This window comes from Asterias amurensis, chromosome 19 (genome assembly GCF_032118995.1).
Source record: "Asterias amurensis chromosome 19, ASM3211899v1".
Classification (NCBI taxonomy): domain Eukaryota; kingdom Metazoa; phylum Echinodermata; class Asteroidea; order Forcipulatida; family Asteriidae; genus Asterias; species Asterias amurensis.
In genome coordinates this window covers 8,862,337-8,884,202 of record NC_092666.1, presented here as the reverse complement: position 1 = coordinate 8,884,202, position 21,866 = coordinate 8,862,337, and the positions used below count along the sequence as shown (strand labels likewise).

At 40.5% G+C, this 21,866-nt stretch overlaps 3 protein-coding genes across 6 annotated transcripts in view; 1 reads left to right on the top strand and 2 right to left on the bottom strand.

Annotated features, from left to right (window-relative positions):
* The window catches only part of LOC139951237 (histone-lysine N-methyltransferase 2A-like), a 44,524-nt gene extending 40,294 nt beyond the window's left edge, over positions 1-4,230 (bottom strand). For all 4 annotated transcript variants that reach the window (XR_011787740.1, XM_071950015.1, XM_071950016.1 and 1 more), the window contains exons 1-2: positions 4,038-4,230; positions 723-2,820 (exon numbers count right to left, since the gene is read on the bottom strand). Coding sequence is in view for 3 of the 4 variants with exons in the window: in XM_071950015.1 (XP_071806116.1) it covers positions 723-2,820; positions 4,038-4,205 (2,266 nt within the window). In the remaining variant the exon portion in view is untranslated. The remainder of the gene's footprint in view (positions 1-722; positions 2,821-4,037) is intronic.
* A 3,507-nt stretch (positions 4,231-7,737) lies between these two features.
* Positions 7,738-8,631, bottom strand: LOC139951830 (uncharacterized). Its single transcript, XM_071950898.1, has one exon. It carries the CDS (start codon positions 8,629-8,631, stop codon positions 7,738-7,740), a length of 894 nt encoding a protein of 297 aa, XP_071806999.1.
* A 2,241-nt stretch (positions 8,632-10,872) lies between these two features.
* LOC139951829 (uncharacterized) lies at positions 10,873-21,781 on the top strand. Its single transcript, XM_071950897.1, has 15 exons — positions 10,873-11,058; positions 11,390-11,504; positions 13,817-14,122; positions 14,714-15,037; positions 15,903-16,136; positions 16,698-16,931; positions 18,239-18,292; positions 18,674-18,851; positions 19,185-19,267; positions 19,501-19,752; positions 20,056-20,166; positions 20,661-20,848; positions 21,130-21,252; positions 21,360-21,471; positions 21,687-21,781. The coding sequence occupies exons 1-15, from the start codon at positions 10,873-10,875 to the stop codon at positions 21,779-21,781; spliced, it is 2,595 nt and encodes an 864-aa protein (XP_071806998.1).
* Positions 21,782-21,866: the final 85 nt, after the last annotated feature.

Below are 21,866 nucleotides of genomic sequence, written 5' to 3'. Positions count from 1 at the left end.
TTTATATAGGGGAAACCTTGCTTGCAGGGCAACTATGCCAAGGAGACAACTTTGGGCGCAACTTTGCCAGGGGACAACTTTGGGCGCAACTTTGCCAGGGGACAACTTTGCTAGGGGATCAAAGACTGGTTTCCGGACTAATGTGTCAACACATGCCAATTGGAATATTCCCCCATACAGTGTAATGTACCTAATACACCAGTCACCTCTTTCTGTATTCGATTATAAAAGTAGCTCTATTGTGTGGATCCATTGCAAATAGAGATTTGTTTGTCTTGTACTAAAAAACAGGGCTCGATAGGAACTTTCTTCTGGCAACCAGTTCAAACAACCAACAAGGACAAATTGAGAACCTGGGATGTTTAAGGGCTGACGAATCGATAATAGAAATAATTTGTGAAGATCACAAATTTACATAATACAATCAAATGATGATGATGATCAAAAAAAAATCCCTTGAAATCTAAAATGTCATTCTGATGAGAAATCAATAAAACTAATTGCCAATTTAGAGTTTATCTGAGGGTTTTATTCATTTTTGTTTTGAATCAATGTCATGCAAAATGTGTAATAGGTTTTTCACTAATTTCTCATGACCCAGATGGCCGATGGATCTCAAACTTCCACAGGTTTGACAGTTTATGTATGGTGGCTTACACTGCCAGCAACTGTTTTGTTAGCAAACAACAATTCTGTAACATTCCTTCAATTATCAGTCTTACCTGCATCGAGATGACTACTTTTATCTCCACCCATAATCGGTCGAGAGTGTTGCGGTGTCTTCACCTCTGCAGACAATGGAACGGTCTTCTTCTCCTTAGCGAGCTTCATTAAGTGTGCCCGATGGGAACCCTTCATTTCTTGCAGCACGGGGGTTGGCAGTTTTGATTTGATCTTATGATAATTGTACGATGATTTCTTTGGTTCTTGACGGGCCAGTACGATGCTTCTGCCCACAATTTCCAACACGCAGTTCTCCCGATCCTCAAGGAATCGTCGCGGTGGCGTCTTGGTCCTAGACGGCTTGACGCTCTCCGATGATTGTTCGTCTTCAAGCGCTTTACCCTTTGTCCTTTTCAACTGTGACCGATTCTGACTCTTATTTACCCGTTTGCTGACAGCCTCGGACACTTCGGAAGTACGTTTTTCAGACGAAACAAACTGGACAGCTGACTTACTCTTCCTAAGCTTAGATCCTTTAACAGAGGAGAATAGGGGCTTGTGCATCTTACTGGAGTTAACTTTCCCTTTCCTAATTCGGGGCTTCATATGGAACGGTTTATGGATTGGACTGAGAGGTTCACATTCAAAGTCGTCATCGCTCGAAATATCCGCAAAAGAAGAAAGCTCCTCTCGCTCCTCAAGTGTCTCCCTTTTAAAAGAAATTGAAGACACCGACGGAGGAGATACAGGGAGTTTCGCAGACGGAGGAGTTACAGGGAGTTTCGCGGGCCGAGGAGATACAGGGAGTTTCGCAGACGGCGACATCATGCTGTCTTCAAGATATCGCTTGCAAGGCTTGATGACACGCGACGAGCGTGCACTGAAGCTTGGAAGACAGAAGGCCCCAGCAATTTTAGTCGCGGATGGAGGGCTACCGAAATCACTACTGTTTCTATCAGATACTGTCGGAGATCCTGTCCCTGATAAAGATTTTAACTTCCTTGATTTTTTACCAGGAACAACTGGAGTTCTCATCGTGCCTTTGACTGGTTTCTCCTTTCCAATGACCTGGGATGAAACTTTCGTTTTACTTTTCACTTTGTCCAAAACTTTGCCTGGCAATCCTATAGCTATTGGTGCTGGTGGACTGACAGAACGTTGCAAGTAATTTGTATTTGTCACCATATCATTCAGCATCAGAGATTTCTTTAAAGTCCTCTTGGTTGACAACGAGGAGGCTAACTCTATCTTAGGTTTTTTTCTTTGTCCCTTGGCTCGGGCTAAGATTTGCTTCGCAGCTTTGTTCTTGGTCGGTGCTACACCAACACTCTTGGGCAATCTTTGTGGCACAGCCTCATGAGGGGTTTCAGTTTTAACGGCCATGGTTTTTTGATGAACACTTCCTCCAACTATACTTATTTTTAGAGGCGGTAACCCCAATTTGGCCCTTTTCTTTGCCATGAGTTTCTCCTTCTTCGCCAAAGCGATAGCTTTTTTCTTTTCTCGTATCTGCTGTTTTTTTGTTCGTTCCTTGATTTTCTTCATTCTCACTCTCTCTTTCTCTTTCTGTCGTTTCATCCTCTCTCGTTGTAGCTTCTCTTGTTTACGTCGTCTTTCCCGTTCCAATTTCTCCCTCTTCTTCTGCCGAGCCTTCGATTCTCGCATGAACTTATCCTGCATCATTTTAGTTCGCTTATCTTGCTGGGTCAGCTCCTTTTTTTTCAAAACATCATGTCGGATAAAATCGGTGTTGAAGATCGGGGCACGGCGGTGTCGCACGATCTTGGCTTTCTTGCCGTCCGCTAACAGTTTAATTTTGATGGTGTTGAGAGGTTTAGACGGCGATTCCGGTGCTCTATCTGAAGATAGATTTACATCGTTCTGATTCACACTGTATCCCACGAGCTCCTCAGGTCTCCTGACGATGTAGGACTTCGGCGACAGGTCCTCCTCTCCGCGGAGCATGGCAGCGTAGGAACGTCGTACGACATTCCTGACCATGCGACCCGAGCTGTTAACTCGAGGCGGTTGGTTAGAGGGGGTATGGATTCTTTTAGCTTCATAATTGCTCCGTAGCTCCAAGAAACTCTCCTCCTTAAGACGCTGATAAGCATCCAGCTCATCTTCTTTCAAAGTGAAGCCACTGAATTCTTCCTCCTACAAAAAAAATCAAATAGCGAGAGTCTTTAAAAATGTTTTGAAGCAATTCCAATTCCTTAATTTGTAAGAAATATCCCGGCCTTTGCGCTAGCAGGGAACCATTTCGCACGGGAATTTTGCGTAGCAATTTGTTTTTTAAACTGAACTTGGTTCTAATATTGAGTAGCAAATGATGTATTTTGAGTTGCAATGGGTAATTTTTTTTTTACAAGGGAAATTGTTCACTGTACTACAGACCTGTATACTTTTTTTTTAAAGTTGCGTGCGTTTAGATGGTTGATTTCGAGACCTCAAGTTCTAAATCTGAGGTCTCAAAATCAAACTCATGGAAAATTACTTCTTTCTTGAAAACTATGGCACTTCAGAGGGATATAAAATGGATTTTTTAAATACTTTTTAGACAGTTTGGGGTGGGATATTTTTGGTTATAAAAATTGAGAGAGCCGTAAGGCGTAATTATTCAACTGAATTTTTTTTCGTTTTGTAAGAATATTACAAAGAGGTAATTCCTATTGCATTTTCTTTTGCTAAAATCATTGGATAACTTTCCGTATGGCGCCACCACTTTTTCACTCATTTTTACAAAAAGGGATATCTCATTGAGGTAAATTAAATACTATATTATTTCATATCGAATGAAAAAGTGGTGGCGCCATACGGAAACTTTTCCAAATCATTGAAATGTCGTTATTCATAGCTAATATCATCCTTGCCCTATGCCGTTTGGTTGAGAAGGATGCTTGAACACAATGCAATTTCTGTGACGTAACCCAGACATAATAAATAGGCCTGGATATTAATAAATATGCCGATTAGTGGAATCAATTAACACGACTAGTTGTATTTTTTGTAACTCCTTCTGTTTCTTGCTCTATGGTCTGACTGACTGATGTCAGATGAACATGATCAGATGATGAAACAAATGAAACACACTTGCAAATCAAGTTTGGCTTTGGGAGGCAAATTTTTCAGTGGTGAAATTTGAAAAGACAAACCTCTACGATTCTTCTCTGAAATTTGCAAATGGTGGAGTAAACTATGCCAATAAGAATTGGTAAGCTGGGTTAGTATTTACAAATTAACGAAATTGTAAAATGGTGACGTTCGACTTGAAACGTTTCATTCGTTTCACAAGTACTTTGTGCATGGCATTTGCTGAGGACCGAAACTTTGAAAGGAGAACAAAATCGCCTCATGTCATTTGGAGAACTTACCTCGTCAGAATCACCGAAGGTATCATAAAACCACCTCAAATTCTTCTGGATATTAGCTGTGAGATTGAAGAACAGTTTCTGTGAATTTCTGGCTTCGTGTGGCATGAAACGGATGAGGGATCGGCCATATCTTTGGCCAGGTCTACCTGGAAAACGTAACCGCGCCATGTTGGTTGTGGAGTGTGTTTAGTGTTTTTAGTGCACATTTAATGGCATGACATAGTGGGTGGTCCTCGTACCCTCGTCACGTGTAATGTTAATGTGTCACCGCTGCCGGGATCGAGGGACAAGAAACGAGGATGCTTCTTTTCATACGTAAAAGCGGGAACAAGAAATGCAAAAAGCTCGGAGGTCAAAGTTGAAATACCGATAGTTCTGCCGGGGAAGAACAACTATAGGCCCCTAAACTTGGATCATGTTTTTGTAAACTGCATGCAGATGAATAAAAACATACAAAAATCAGCTGAACTAATAATTTACCAATTACTTTTTATTGAACTAGGTTTCCCCGAACTACATCATAAAACCTGCACAAAACAATGGAATAACAATATATAATAATGGCTAGCAATCTGTGCATACGGGCGATGAAGACTGCAACATGGAATTTTATCATGGAGAAAATTAATCAAGGGGGAACCCCCTATAGCTGTATTTAGCAACAAAAACAGGCCCTACTGCTTTTCAATGTCTTTACTAAGCAAAAATGACTGGGGCACCAGTCGCATAACTGGAAATTTTGAGGAATCTGTTTATGCCAAGCGAAATTTCTGACGCAAAAATAAGTGTTGTGCGCACCCGGCCCAGGCTTAGTTGAAATTTTTGTTATTGGGCCCGCTCGCGCACGGTGTGGTGACCGGCCTAGTAAAACAATGGAACCATGGCCCCTCTAGCAAGTTTCATTCATCCTCTTATTAAATTACCTGTAATATCTAAGTACACATACAAACAAAATTATAAAACTTATTTATTGAAGCAAATCAAGATAAGTCAAGTTGTGTCCATAAGTTTATTCCTGTACGCATCATGCAATATAACACACAAATAACAAGTAATACAGTCATAATTAATTTGTCAGACGAGCCCAGTTTAGCCCCCCCCCCCCCCCAACATAATTATATTTTTTAACGAGGAATAACTAAGTCTGCTGCCACCAAGTGTTTTCGAGTTCCCATGCTATTATTATCGAACCACTCTCGATGTGACCTGTGACAGCACATGTTTACAAAAGAGCCATAGCCTGGACTTCCTGCAGGCAAGATTTGTACACACCCTAATGGAAGAAATAATCAAATCTTATGTTTTATGGAGATTGCACTGTCTAATTCTTATCAACTTTTGATATGATGAAAGGGGGCACATCTCAAAACTTTTATGTGGAAATTATGACACAAAATGTCAACTTTCCCATAGAACCTGTGTAGTATTGTGCCTGCCAGAATACTTGAAGAATGTACAAGGTCACACTTATTGTAAACAAGTGTCACATAGTCTATAGTGCAGTGAGTCGGACACATTCTTTTACGCTATTCTTTTAAAAACGAATGGTTTGTGGGCCAATAAGAAGAAGACTTTTGAAAGTATACAACATTTGTGTATATCATTTTCACTTCGAAGTAACGTGGTTGTATGGAAAGGGTTATCAGTTTTTGTCCCAAAAAATTTGAATCTGCCCCCCCCCCCCCCTCCGGCCCTCCCTCTAATGGCAAACTGTGGGTGCGTTCGTTTAGCTTCCCTGGGTCGACCCACCTGGTGTGTGGCAGGTTTTTTTTCCATGACGAACGTGGGTAAATATCTGCACACGTTCGTCCTAGGAAAAAAAAAACGTTACACACCGGGGTCGACCCGGGGAAGCTAATCGAACGCACCCTATGTACAAACATCTTCTGATAGCGCCCTCTTTTGAACCATCCTGCTCCAGAGCCCAATCTTATTTTATGTAATGTAACCGGTCGCAACTTAGCACTTTGCGTATTATCAGTAAGAGGTATCTTCGATTTAATTGTCTACAAATTTCATAACTCAAAGTTTGTTGTTACTATTATTGAAATCAAGTGCAAGTTAAACCGCTAATTATTATTAACATTATGATTATTATTTTTTAATTCTCGTTATTGACTTATATTTTTTGTATGCGTTAATTCGAATTTCAATTTGAAAAAAAAGTATATTAATTAACTGAAGGTCACATGACTTGTATAATGTGTTGTAATGGAAATGCATAACTTCACAATTTTAAATTTCAATCATAATTGTTAGAAAAATGATCTATCAATATATAAATTAAATAAAGCCCTTTGAACTTTAATGATTTTTAACTTAATTTTTCGTACATATTCAGGATAATGCAATGTTAAAAATAGGATTTACATATCGGTGTTAATATTATACGCATGTATCAGTGAAAGAAATCTGAATTTTGGTTTGGTTTGCAATAACTAAAAAATAATGTGAGAAAGTATAACAACGAAAGAGTCGTTTAGGTCTACTATTTTTCATAATGCGAAATGTCAAATAATTTTTGCAAACTCATTTTTTTAAAGCTTGAGGAAGCATGCAACCGTTCTGTTTTTGTGTTCAAATTTCTGCATAATATTTAGTATTACAGATTATGTGATCATTTTGTGTCCAAAATATGGGCTAGGACATAATTATAGTAATAAAAATATACAGTAAAATGAAATTATAATTTCATACAATAGCATAATTTGTGTTTAAAAAATGTAGTTGGTGTACATGAACTGTACGTGTCACTTTTAAGTGGAATAACAACGAACCGGTCTTCTATGCCTAAAAGGCCTCTATAGAATTTCGTTATCCGAAAGGTCACGTAACATTTTTGGGAAATTAATTTTCCCTCAAGTTTTAGGAAGCATGAATGTTGTTTTTTCTCCTTCAAATTTCAGCAAACCTTTACAATCATATGCATTTTATAACAAACAGTTACAAACGCTTTTCAAAGACCAACTCGACCGATCCAAGGCAACATGTAACTTCTCAGATTTGGGGGACAGAATCTCCGAGCACCGTTCCGGTTGTCGGCGATTTTTTTTTCAAAACGCGATCAGCTTTTGACATTATTTGGAACCGAGCTTATTTCTTTAGGCCTTAATAAAAAAAAAAAAATGACAAGAAATAGTCGGACCAGGAGTAACCCGAGCCTCACGCGTGAGAATCCCGTATGGCCGTATACGTGGTATCCCCCGTGATCTGGATCTTGATGTGGGGACAACCAGTACGGAAAACCTACCGGTCACATCGGGCTCGTATATCCGGAAATCAGAAATACAGAGCGCCCTCCTACGTTCGTTCATTACAAGCGTGTACAGTTTTCGTCGTGCATAGATGGAAATGTTGGTTGTGTGTGACCGCGCAACACATTTTGGGCTTGGAACCAAAGTGGCGGGTCGATCTTCAGCCCAGTCACGGCTGAGAAGGCAGAGGATAGAAACGACAACACATCCACAGTTTGTACTCTTTCGCGAATGACTCTCTGTTGGTTATTCGAAACAAAAACACAGAAGCAGAAGAAGACTTTGAAACATCAAGATGTTGACGTTACAAGTGTATACTCTTGCCAGGGAACTCAGTACTTCAGGAAGTGTGTGCACGTTCATGACGGCATACAAAATAATATGTTTGTGAAATACATTAATTTATTAACCGGGCAGGGCTTTGAAATGATTTATTTAGGCCCTAATCAAAATAATGACATGACATAGTCGATCAAGCTACTACCGGGAGTAACCCGAACCTCACGCGTGAGAATCCCGTATGGCCGTACGTGATATCCTCCGTGGTCCGGATCTTGCTGTGTGGACAACCAGTACGGGAAACCAGGTAGACCGGTCACGTCGGGCTTGTAGACGATCAAATGTTCCGGGTTAACCCTGTTCTGCAGAGCGAGTGAGTAACTCTTCCCTTGGTACGTGAACGTCGAGGCGTAATATTTAGCAACGTTCTCCAATGATGGACTGCTGTATATAGCTGGGCCGAACCGATCTCTTGGTCCGATTTTGAAACCGTCCTGGACGATTCCACGGAGGTTCCGCTTCGACGTTCCGTGGTAGGAAACCGGCCACTCGCCGGTGGCTGTCTCAGACCGGATTCCATCCGGGCCAAGCCATGTATTGTCTTCGTACTCGTCGACGACCTTTAAAGCTGTCCGCATCCAGCCGTACGGACGCTCGTATTGGTACTGACCCCTCATGAAGGTCTGTCCAACTAAAGGCTTGGTCTCCCTGGTCAGATCGTAGTCATATTTTGGGTCAAGTGAAGTAGGATCTATCTCAAATTTCCCCATCGACTCACCCCGATGAAAGCACCTTTTCCCGATGATAAAACTGTCTGAAGTCAGACCGAGTTGATTGATATCCTGATGGTCAGCAAGCTGCTCGTTGTTGAAGATGAGCATCAGGTAGTCAGGGGACGAAAGTTTAAGTTTTACAGCAGCTGCCGCTCGCAGATCCTGGACGGTCGAGTTGACCCGAATCTCCACCGTAACCTGCGCTTTCTTCTTCAACATATGCACTGTCAGTTGGACCGAGTTGGCATCAATGTGATCGGTGCTTGCAGATGATGTTGGCTGCATCATCCCGTATGTTAAATACACCAGGTCTGTTACACTCACATGCTCCACGCCAGGTCTGGAATTCGGCTTGGCGAAGAAAGCAGTAGCATGACTTGCTGCTGGTGTTGCTGCTGCTGCTGCTGGTGTTGCTGCTGCTGCTGCTGATGCTGCTGCTGCTGGTGATGCTGCTGAACATGACAATGAATTGGTTTTACTTTTAGAGTCGTGGATCTTGCCACACTCTGGACATGTTCCGACAGGCGGTGGCGGGTCGATCTTCAGCCCAGTCACGGCTGAGAAGGCAGAGGATAGAAACGACAACACATCCATAGTTTTCACTTTTTTAGTGAATGACTCTCTGTTGGTTATTCGAAACAAAAACACAGAAGCAGAAGAAGACTTTAAAACATGAAGATATTGACGCTACAAGTTTATACTGAACTTTGCCAGGAAAATCAGTACACAGGAAGTGCACGTTCATGACTACATACAAAAATAATATCATTGCGAAACACATTGGGTATTCCCATTACTCATTGCCCAGAGAAAAATTTCCCATTTAATCCCATTGAGTCCCATTAATGCTTTGAATTAATTATACCAAAATGTTCAATGGTATCCCCTTTCCCGTTGATTTCGTTCAATGGGAACTTTATTCTTTGTCTAGTGTCTGAATTTGACGGTGGCTACGACTTCGGCAACGGCTTGATCATCGCGTCATCATGCATTGCAGTATATGACTTCCTTATAGCAATAAATCTATACCCGTAGCATTAGTCGTTAGCCATAGCTGTAGCCGCCAATTTGGATACGCCACGGTACCTTTGTTGAGGGAAACCCATATTTTGTTTAATGATCTGCAACAGCCATACGCAAAAGGCCATTTGCCCCAGTATACATTTCTAAGAAATGAAAGTGGGTTCACATCCACACGTGGTCAATTTATTGGTATACTGTGTAGAAAAAGGTAAAATAGCGCCAAAAAATGACAACAGTTTGCTCCTCTCAAGTCTAACGATTGACAAATGAGACACTTTAGTAGCATCTTAACACTATGGCTGACTTAATACCCCATCTGAATTGTCACATTCCAACCTCGTTTAGTTCAATAATCACTCCTGGTTTATATAATCCATTTACAGGGACGAGGTTGATGCAGTGTTGTCACATGGTTTAAAAAAAACTAGTAGGAAGGGATATTTTTTGGCTGACGAAAACGTAGAAGAGCAAGGGGTGAAAGTTGTATCTTTTGATTAAATATTCCACTCCTTTGGTTTATCTAATTGACATCTATTTTGGATAAAAGTTATAATACAAAGCATTTTTCGGCGCACTAAAATCTGGTATAAAACCATTTAAAGTCACCGGTCAAGATAGCCTTGCTCAAGGCAGTCGCATTATTCGCTCCGAAAAGACGCAGCTGTAAACCCACCCGCCGTATACCCTGTGCATGGTGTGTGCGATCACACCGAATGACCAACCCGTATACACATTGTCACATCGCAAGAATACTGTTCACACAAGTCATCGCACTCGTACACCACTAACCGCATGCGGAGGCCGTCAGGCCGACAGCCTTGTCGGATCTGTATCTTCCCGTTTTAATGTGTTGTATTGAAAAAATTCCAATAGTGGACGAAATTGGGGGGGCTCGAGGATATGCTAGTATGCAGCTCATGAATATGTATATCGTTCGTCAGACCTATCAGACAACACAGGATGTGAGGCAAATGAATTATTCATTTTGACGTCCAATCACGCACTTCCCTTATCACGACCTTTGGACCCAATCATGCGTCCGTGGTGGTGGTGTGTGAGGTAAACATGTCTCGTCTTTCGCGGGCATTATGGTAATGAGCTGACCGTGGGAACTCTTCGCTTATTATAGTAATGAGGTCAGTGGCTTCAACACAGATCCTACAAGGCTGTCGGCCTGACGGCCTCCGCATGCGGATAGTGTACGGGGGCATCGTGTCGTGCGATGTTACGCACAGTGAATACGGGTAGGTTTTACGCACAGTGAATACGGGTGGGTTTTTATACAGCGGCGGTCTTTTTTCGGAGTGAATAATTCGACTGCCTTGAGCAAGGCTACGGTCAAGATGGAAAAGAGGGAATTCTCAAGTGGTAGGGAAAGCAAGGATGTGTCTTTAGTTGCTGCTGAAAATATGTTGTGTATTTCCCCGAGGTTTTCAGGAAGTGAATTTAGGTACACACATTAAAACACCCGAAGTTTTATCGCAGTTTGATTGATTCTCGGTATCCATGTTTATTTCTATCTACGTCGTCGTTGAATATCTCAGTAAAGGTGACCTTAAAAATGTTCTGATTGGATGTAGATCTGAAGACACTGGAACTGGCTACTCCAACATAAGTAAATCACTCTCTAAGACATTGATCAAGTTTGCCAGAGATGTGGCAAGTGGAATGGCCTTCTTGTCGTCACAAAAGGTGAGTCAATTTTGTATAATTAACTTTACAACTATTGCGATAAGACTCTTAATCAATGTGGTGATTTTTTGGTTCTGTAGAATCAGCTTCGATCATTTTGGACATAGCTCAACAACTAATGAAATAATCTGCGATGAAAATAATGATATGCGTCCCACTGACGTCACATGTTGAGTGTTGAGCCAAGAACAAACTGACATATTGCGGAAAATGTGTTCACATTGAGGTGTTTTGAGTCATAAGTTGTAATTCCTTCTCGGTCCCTCCGTGTATCCATCGTGATCTGGCTGCCCGTAACGTTCTGGTAAGTGAAGGCATGGTCTGTATTAAGGTGGCTGACTTTGGACTGGCCCGTGACGTCATGAATGTCCGCATCTACGAGCGCGAATCAGAGGTAATCGGTCAAAACGATGTTTGTTCCTTTGTTCCTTTGAACTTCACATTACGTGAGTTTCAAATGGAAAAGGAGAATGTTATATTTTGTTTCTATACTCCTCTGGGGGATCGTTACTCTTGGTGAGATGATTATGATGTATTGAGGGCGTAATCAGTTAGAAAACTTCTCTGTTGTCAGTTACCTTTAATTTAAAATGTTGCTTCACAACGAATACTTAGGAAAACAATATGGTACCCGATGGCAATAAGTGTCCGCTGAGCATGCGAGTAGACCCCGGACACTATTTGTCACGTATTACGGGGCAAATAGTGTCCGCCCAACAAATAGTGTCCGGGCGCCATGCTGCTGATTGTATAATTAAATACAACGAAGAAAGCGTTCATTTAGCAAGCTTCCGTAAACAATGTGACGTCATAGACGCTTAACTAATCATAACGCAATATGCTAATGAGCGAACACTTATTGCCAGCGGACAGTTTTTGTCATGACACCGGGTCAGCCCCAAGTGTCCTGCTTGTGGAGTGGGTCACTCGCTTGGGGGTGACATGGAGCATGCCGTCACCACGAGAGGGCGTCGTTCGGGGCGCTCCTGTCAGGGGCGCTCACCCGCCGAGGGAAGCTAAACGAACGCACCTATTATAACCCGAGGAATAAGTCTGCTGCCACCAAGTGTCTCCGAGTTCCCATTTTATTATTCTTTGTATCGCACCACTGATTTCGCTTGTTCCCATCTCGCCCGCCCTAACCGGCCGGCGATATTTTTTTTTTTTTCAAAAACGACATTGCAATATTCTTTTCCTCCGGCTGCTGTGATTGGCTCTTTCCGTCAGATTACGTCATCATGAAATTGGCCACTCAACATCTACGCTCTGTACTCTCCACCGCATGGCCGGCGCACTCCAAGGTCGCGCAGCGCCTGCTGTACCCTGAGTACATTGGAAGATTATAGTCTCCCGGATTTTCTGCTGTCCCCGCTTGAGATTCTGAAAATAGCACAAGACAGGAGAGAATGGGAATAGCTCTTGTCCACCTGCTGTGCCGCCGACTGATAATGATGATGATGATGAAATTGGCCTGCTCTCTTACCAAAATCATTGCAATGAAAAACAATTTGCGCCCGGGCCCCAGATAGTACTGGTGGTACGAGTTGACTTGTTTCCTTGGGTTTATAACAACAATCCCTTCCTTCATTTCGCTAGTATGGTATTATTTCTAAGTGAAACAAAAGGGCAAAGTTCAGTGAAAGGAAACGGAAACTAATCTTTTTAACAATGGTACTTCCTCGTTTTGCAATAATGCTTTTAACACAATATTCCTGTCCGTGTGGCTGAGAAAACAACAACTTATGAATTTAAGCGCAATAAATCTGAACTTGCATCTTGGTATACTAATAAGAATCAACCTCTACACTTATTTACACCGACCAGTGACCAGTAAAGTCTTGTATCGTGGCATGGATGACGTTCATAGTTGTTCAGTCATGCTTTCTCTGCTTTGTGTTTGTAGTTTACCTTGTAAGTATAATCTGATATGGAAAGTCCCACGACATTTCCGCATCGGAAATGTTGACGTTTCTTGTTCAGTACTAATCGTATAGGCCCATGTCCGACAACCATACTATAGGATTGCGGCTACATCTTGCACTATTGACCCATTTCACCTGACGTCATCATCAGAAAAATCTTGAATGCGCCATACTGGTGGGCAATTTCACTGTGCGTTTTTATATAACTTTATGCTTCGCGTTATGCAGGTGTGCATTTTAGGAGACGCGGCGTTAATACACCTAATAGGAAATATCCCTTGCTGACTGATGATATTTAATGAAAAAGAAATGAAAGTAATTTCGCTCAGTGAGCCTTAGCGTTTTAGTAATTTTTTTGTAATCGTTTTTCACTATTCTCTCGTGACCCAGGGGTGGTCGATCGATCTCAAACTTCTACAAGTTTGTCAGTTTATGTATTAAGGTGGATTACATAAAGTGCTTACACTGCCAGCAACTGTTTTGTTAGCAAAAACTGCAATTCTGCAACGTTCTTGTAAAGGAAAGAATTATACAACCACCATATTGATTTAGGTTCGTTTTGTTTGGGGACGTCTCTTGAGTTGTAGCTGACGAATGTTTTTTTTTTTTCACAGTTTAAACATTTTGCGTTAAGAGCACAAGTTAGACTTTTCAAATGCGACTTAACTTTTTAAAAAGTCCAAATTTTAGAAGCTTATTGTTTCAAATTCCCATTTTTAATACCCTATTTAAAAAGTATTCCATTTATTTTATATAAAAACTGTTTCAAGAAAATACACTTACTATTACCGACGTTAATGAAAGTGTGATAACTCAATTCGTTTTCCATTGTCCAGTGACTGTTGCTGTGTTTGTTGGACCAAATGATACGCCTATACTACGAGGGGGAACTGCAACACTGCGATGCAGTAATAGTGACTTTGTGAGTGGGGTTACACATTGGAGGGAAGGATCAACCACATTTGCTAATCAAGGTGGTGTTTTCTATCGTCGTGCATACACCAAATATCAAGACTTTCAGATCAACTCACCGACATCAACGCAACTTGATCTCATCATACCTGATGCCCAGGTTGCTGATGAAGGAACTTATACATGTGAAATTACACCAGGGTCAGGAAGTGCAGTATTCACGGTTGAAAGTAAGAGTTGTTAAAACACATTGCATTTTAATTATCACAATAGATTTGTTACATATATACATTGTTGTTTTGATGTCACAATTTTATAATTACTAGTTAGTCAATGTGCATCCAAGCCGAGAAAAAAGGATAACAAAATGTGATGCTGCGATGAGAGATAAATTGAACTGGCTACTGCCTTGCTGAAGCTTCCTACAATCTTCAATGAAATCCTTATTCAGCTATAGCTTTACTAGGATGGTGCATAAGTGACGTCATAGGCAAAGTGCATAAGAAATAATAAGGTGAAGTTAAGGTGGCCACAAGACAACAAGACTGACAACAATAGACGATAAACTAAGGGTGCGTAAAAATTGAAGGATTCCATAGAGAGGATGTAAGCCCCACAGGGGAGCCCCATCCCTCTGATAGCTGTAGGGCAGTTTCCTTGAAGGCTGATGTGGATGGAGACATCGATGCGGCTACTGGGAGCTGGTTCCATCGAGGGTAGAAGGAGTATTTGTATGAGGGTCTATTATATGGATGCGCCTGGTATGGTGAGAACTTCCAACTTGGTTTGATAAAATTTCTCTTATTTCTCTATTCATCCAGTCCAAGGAAGCACTCCTATCATCACAGTGGATGGTGATAGCTCAGGTAATGCAATCATCCTGACTGAAGATGTAGAAACCACACTGAGATGTACAGCTACAGGTTACAGACCAGCAGTGAATCTAGAATGGTACATGAACAACGTGAAGATCACAACAGGTGTTTCTGAAGATTCACCCATTAGTTCTGGAGACACATTTGAGACATCAGGTACACTGACAATGACACCAACAAAAGATGACAATGAAGGTTCTCTGGAATGCAGGACAACAGGACAACAAGTCGTCCCAGAACAAATAAGATCACTCAGTCTTAATGTACACTGTAAGTTAAGCTCATAACAATCAATTATCAAAATCATGTTCACATAAATAGCCACAGACATGCTCAAACATAAAGAGTATAGCTAAGCTTAAGAACATAATGCTAAGCAGATCATAATTAACCAAATTAATGTCTTGATTTCAAGCTGTTTTTTAATTTTCTTTAATCAAAATATTTTGTAGCACGATTGTGAATAATAGGCCTACTGGCCTTATTTACAGTTATTGCGGTCTGCGGACTCGTTGAATAATTAATTAATTAATTAAATAAATAAATAATTTAGAGGAGCAAGTAATTCAAGAGATATACAGTCAAAGGATATTAATTATTTTTTACGCCACTCATTTGTCGAGTTTGAATAATATTGAAACTTATTTCTGAGATATACTATTATTTGTTGTTTATTCACTTTCAGTTAAACCACGGGTGACAGTAGAATACGAGTTTTGTTTTACTAACATCTTGTGTTACGATGATGCCAATCCAGTTACTATGAGTAACATGCAATATGTCATCTTTCTGAATGACACTGCACAAACCCCCGGAAAGACCTTGCCATTCAACTATGCTGATTATGGATGCACTAGAGTCAGATGTGACGTCACTAATAGCGTTGGGACAGGAACAGGCGTGCCAAATATACGCGCACGGATGACCGAGTTTGTCCGACCACAATCATTGCTGTGATTGGTCAAAATGGGTGAACGCGCACAGTTTGATTGACAGGCCGGATCGGTCCATTCAAGAGATCTCCAGTAAAAGGATCTCCAATGAATTATTTTTTTACGTTACTCATCAGTCAAGTTTGAATAATATTGATACTTGTATTCTGAAATACTCTAGCCTTTGTTGTTTGTTCACTCAGTTAAACCACGGGTGACAGTGAAATACGAGTTCAGTACGACTACCATCTTGTGTTCAGCTGTTGCCAATCCAGTACCAAGCATCCAATATGTCATCTTTCTGAATGACACTGCACAAACCCCTGGACAGACCTTGCCATTCAACAATGCTGATTACGGATGCACTAGAGTCAGATGTGACGTCACTAATAGCGTTGGGACAGGAACAGGCAACCTGCCAGAGGAACTGTGCCCAGGTATGCAAACTAAGCTTTTCCTTCATGTATGGGTTCGTCCGTCAAAGAAGAGACAATTTAAATCCGATAATGTCAACATTCTTTCTTGATAACAAAAACAAGGTTTGATGATTTTGGAAATTGAATGTTGTGTTGGTCATGTTACCACAAAGAAAAAGGTAAACAAAGATCGTAACCCATTTCGTTTTAGAGTAAGAATACTAATTAATTTAGAGGAGAGCATGTAATGGACCGTTCCGGCTTTCCACTAAGCTCCGCCCACCGCGCACGTGAGCAAGACACGTGTACGAGCACTCCCAATGACATTCTGCACGATTCTGCCGTGCGTGCCAAATATACGCGCACGGATGACCGAGTTTGTCCGACCACAATCACTGCTGTGATTGGTCAAAATGGGTGAACGCGCACAGTTTGATTGACAGGCCGGATCGGTCCATTCAAGAGATCTCCAGTAAAATGATCTCCAATGAATTAGTTTTTTACGTTACTCATCAGTCAAGTTTGAATAATATTGATACTTGTATTCTGAAATACTCTAGCCTTTGTTGTTTGTTCACTCAGTTAAACCACGGGTAACAGTGAAATACGAGTTCAGTACGACTACCATCTTGTGTTCAGCTGTTGCCAATCCAGTACCAAGCATCCAATATGTCATCTTTCTGAATGACACTGCACAAACCCCTGGACAGACCTTGCCATTCAACAATGCTGATTACGGATGCACTAGAGTCAGATGTGACGTCACTAATAGCGTTGGAACAGGAACAGGCAACCTGCCAGACGAACTATGCCCAGGTATGCAAACTTAGCTTTAAACCAACGGTGACAATAGTGTTCATAGGTTTTAGAGGTACGTCGGCCGGTCGAACACGTCAGAGCATGAACTCTCCCTGAGTAGCTACATCTACAATTTACATACACGTACGACGAACGTTGCCGAGTTTCCTTTATTCTGATTTATTACAGCAGGGTGAATATTCATGTATCGGCCTCTGCGCGATGACGAAACCCCTGGTAAGCTTACCCGCGCTGTTCAAAGGCGAATGAATAGACTGTGTGCTGCTCGTGACATATCCAAAGAGTTCCCTCTGTTTAAAACAGTGCAGGACTGTCTCAACTCACGTTGGCTGTTTTGGAACTCTTCGTTTCACACTCGGTATGTCACGAGCACACAGTCTGTTCATTCGCTTTTGAATAGTACGGTTAGCCTATTACCAGGGGTTTCGTCATCGCAGAGGCCGATGAATATTCACCCTGTAAATGACTTACAATAAAGGAACCTTGTGCAACGCTCGTCGTGTATGTAAATTGTGGGTGTAGCTACCCAGGGAGAGCTGTTCATTGACTCTGACGTGGTCGACCGGCCAACGTACCTCCAAAACCTATGAACACTACTACAACCGTTGGTTCTTTTTCAGAACCACCCCAACTCATTATTATTTTAGTCATTACATGGTGTTACCGCAAACCGTTCCATATAAACTAAGCTTTCTTGTATGGTATACTTCGACCGTCAAAACAAGAGACAATTTAAATCAAATAATGTCAACACGCTTTGATGATAACGTGAACAAGTCTCGGTTATTATTTTTTTCGCAACTTAAACTTTGTAGTTGGTAATGATTCCCCCAAGGAAAAGGTAAACAAGTTATAATCGTAACCCATTTTATGTATGAATACTCACAAGTATAAAATTTGAAATAGGTCTATGCATAACTGCCATTCTCAAGGAACAGCAAAGTAAATCTGCAAAATTGTTTACTTTAAAAGAACCAAATGATTTTATTTATTCAATAAGAAATGTTGTTTGTAAAAATCAAAATGATTCATCTAAATGAAGTTTGCCCCAAACTAACGCCCCCTGCAAGTGATGGCCTAAGTTAAGTCGGATTGTAGGAAGTACAGCGATAAAATTTAGATTTTGAGCACACAGATACTTTGGTGAAATTGTTTGGTTAGTTTGTTTTTCAATAAAATTTTACAATTTTGCAAAGCATTGTTCGTAAACTTATACACACTTTGAAAACTGAAACTTTTATGAATTAGATGGTGAGTCGATAAAATGAAAAAAACAAAACATTTCTTAACCTTTTGTTTTTTAGACCCAGTAGCGACAACACCTGTGATTACAACAAGTATTACCAGTCGCACTACAGGTAAGACAGATTAAGTAAATTTTCTCAAGGTTTTCATTCATTTTGTCGCTTTAAGTCACACAGACACGTTTTTGCTAATTACAAAAGATTTATATTTGCATAAAAAGAATAATAAGAAATGAGAAGAAAAAAAAAAAAAACAGTTTCACAAAAACTAATTCATCATGTAAAACTGGTTTACGCGACTCTCCTGAAAACCTTGTTTTGTGATTTTCCTTGACATCTAAGAGGCTGAAACTTCTACACATAAGTTTGATTAAATACATCTTCAATCACAGTGAGTTAGAGGGTTTCATGTCAGTCTAATTCATGTCATGGCCAAAAACTTGATCTGGCCAAAAAAAATGACCAAAACACTTTAAGAACTATTACTGTTTTTAGTTCCTAATACATGTAGTTGTGTATGTGCTTCCACTGGCGTTGGTGCTATCATTGGAGCCCTTTTGGGCGGTATTGTCATCGGAGCTGTAGCTGTCATTGTCATTGTTGTTTTGATGCGACGTCATCGTGACAGATCGACACAGAGACCAGACAAGGCTATCATAGATGGCGACGAAGGGTTAAGTTGACGTCTTTCTCTCATCCTTTCACATGAGTGAACAAAAAACACACATTCCACGAGATTTTTTTCTGGGTGGATTTGAGATTAAAAGCAGACTCGTGAATTCCCGTAAAATATTTGTAATAATTTCTTTTTTGATGAAAGTTCTGACAATGCCCATTTAACATAGATTCATTTTGCAGGGAGGGCTACCCATGAGCGTGCACACGGTGTTTGGAATTACACGGCACCATCAATATCAGAAAAGACTGTAACTCTCTTTTATGAAATAAACTTTGCGACCAAAGGAATACTAATTATCAACAACAACACTTCTAAAACAAATTCCAGGCACTACGAGATGTCTACAGAACCGCCAAGAAATCGACAAATACCTCTTGCTGGTCCTTCGATTAACAAGAACAATCAACCAGGTAATCGAACATAATATAACTTTTTTAGTGAACTTGTTTTTAAAACGTAGAGCTTTCTTTTGTTTATGAACAACTATCAGTCAATAACAAATGGATGAATTGGTTTTTATATATTGTCTGATTTGTTTAATTGTTTATACAAATTTCACACTATTAGTTTCTTTAGTAAGAAGGCTTAACAAAACAATAATGCTTATTAATAAGATGTTCAATACATTGTTGGTTACTTGCAGATGGTCCATTGAACAAGATGACCCAACCCACTGTCTATGAAAGTATCTCAGAAAACAAAATGGCCGCCGGGTCCAAACCACCTAAAGATGCGACGTATGACAATGTAGGACCCGAATTGTCATTCTCGCGAGATCTCATAGTGATCGAGAACGAGATTGGGCGAGGTGCGTTCGGGAGAGTGCTTCTCGGTACAGCGCAAGGGATTATGGGAGATGGGAATCGCACAAAAGTCGCCATTAAAACACTGAAAGGTTAGTAAAGTGAAGTCATACAGAAGATAATTGGGATCAACTTTAGACATGGCACAAGTCTTGCGTGTATTTAGACATACGGAACCATTACAGTTTGGGAAGTGTGTATTTCTAATGTTTTAAACGTTTAAGAAATACACGTGCAACCGTTGGTTCCCAAATCGTCTAAATATTCGCGAGATTTGCACATTAGACATTTTGCATGATTCAGTTTCTCATTATAACAGAAATTTATACAAAGTACAAGATAAATTGTTTTCGCACTAAAAACAAGAACATTTCACCAAGGTTTACATTTTGTAGATGGTGCTGATGGACAAGCAAAGACCGGCCTCCTGCAGGAGTTGGACCTGATGAAGAAAGTGGGTTCACATCCACACGTGGTCAATCTATTGGGATACTGTGTAGAGAAAGGTAAACAACAACACATAATGAAAACAGTTTGATCCTCTCAAGTTAAATGGTTAACAAATAATAAATACTAGTAGCATCTTAACACCATCAGTTCAAAATGGCTGACTTGGTACAATGGAAGTTCCGTATTTTAACCTCGTTTTAATTCGAACGTCACTCTTGGTTAGATATATCCATTTACAGGGACGAGGTTGGTGCAGTGTTGTCACAGGATGGAAACAAAAATAAGGGATATTTTTGTGTGTGTTTTGCTGACGGAAGAAGTTGTGGACTTTCACAAAGAACTTAGGTAGATCTTAAAGGCAAATCAATCGTAGTTGCTACAAATTAAAGTGGATGTCACAATACAAATCACTAAAAGGTATTACTGACGATATGTTTTGCGATGAATTGTATTGCTTTGTGAAATCGGGCGGGCCCTGAAGGTTTCTAAGACTCGATGTTTGAATGTAGTTTGAATGATTCTTGGTATCCATGGTTATTTCTATCACCAGATCCCATCTACGTCGTCGTTGAATATCTCAGTAAAGGTGACCTTAAGAAGGTTCTGATTGGATGTAGATCTGAAGACACTGGAACTGGCTACTCCAACATACATGGTATAAGTAAATCACTCTCTAAGACATTGATCAAGTTTGCCAGAGATGTGGCTAGTGGAATGGCCTTCTTGTCGTCACAAAAGGTTAGTTAATTTGTAACATTAAGTTACAATAATTATTGCAAAAGACTGACTTTGTATTTGTGACATTAATCAATGTGGTGTTTGATTGGTTCTGCAGAATCAGTTTTGATAATTTTGGACCGAGAGGTCATCAACTAATGAAAGATTATGCGATAAAAATGATTTGCGTCACACTGAAGTCACGTGTTGAGTTTTGAGCGAAGAACAAACTGACATAATGCGGAAATTGTGTTATTGATGTGTTTTGAGTCATAAGTTGTAATTCTTTCTCGACCCCTCAGTGTATCCATCGTGATCTGGCTGCCCGTAACGTTCTGGTAAGTGAAGACATGGTCTGTAAGGTGGCTGACTTTGGACTGGCCCGTGACGTCATGAATGTCCGCATCTACCAGCGCGAATCAGAGGTAATCAGCCAACACGATGTTTCTTACTTTGTAATTTGCTCTTCACATTACGTGGGTTTCAAATCGGAAATGAGAATGTTATCTTTTGTTTCTTCTCTGCATTGCAGGGAGTTCTGCCCATGCGCTGGATGGCATTGGAATCCCTTCTTGATGACGTGTACACAACAGAGAGTGACGTATGGTCTTTTGGGATTCTCCTTTGGGAGATCGTTACTCTTGGTGAGATGATTATGATGTATAGAGGGCATTACAGTTAGAAACCTTCTCTGCTGCCAGTTACCTTCAATTTAAAATTTCGCTTCACAGCGAGTACTTGGGAAAACAATATGGCACCCGATGGTTATCTCATCAGTTGAAATATTTGAAAGATTCAACTTGATTAATGTCATATAAACGCTTACTAATTAGTCTTACATAAATTTGCATAATAACAGGTGCGAGGCCATATCGACTCATGAATGCAAAGACAATGGTTGTTCAACTCAAGGTATGCCTAAACCAAGACACTGCAGGGAAGAGCTGTAAGTGAAAGGCCAGCTTTCATTTGAGATAAATGAGAGTTTTTTTTAACTTCATTTCTTTCAGCTCTGTTTTCCCTTTTCATATTGACATCA

What these genes read in the sequence shown, in the direction of transcription:
- LOC139951829 (XM_071950897.1), top strand. Translation starts at nt 10,873, where the DNA reads ATGTTTATTTCTATCTACGTCGTCGTTGAATATCTCAGTAAAGGTGAC. An exon ending in TATTACCAGTCGCACTACAG is followed by an intron (nt 18,293 to 18,673) that starts GTAAGACAGATT and finishes TACTGTTTTTAG; the next exon opens with TTCCTAATACATGTAGTTGT. An exon ending in CGCCATTAAAACACTGAAAG is followed by an intron (nt 19,753 to 20,055) that starts GTTAGTAAAGTG and finishes TACATTTTGTAG; the next exon opens with ATGGTGCTGATGGACAAGCA.
- LOC139951830 (XM_071950898.1), bottom strand. Translation starts at nt 8,631, where the DNA reads ATGATGCAGCCAACATCATCTGCAAGCACCGATCACATTGATGCCAAC.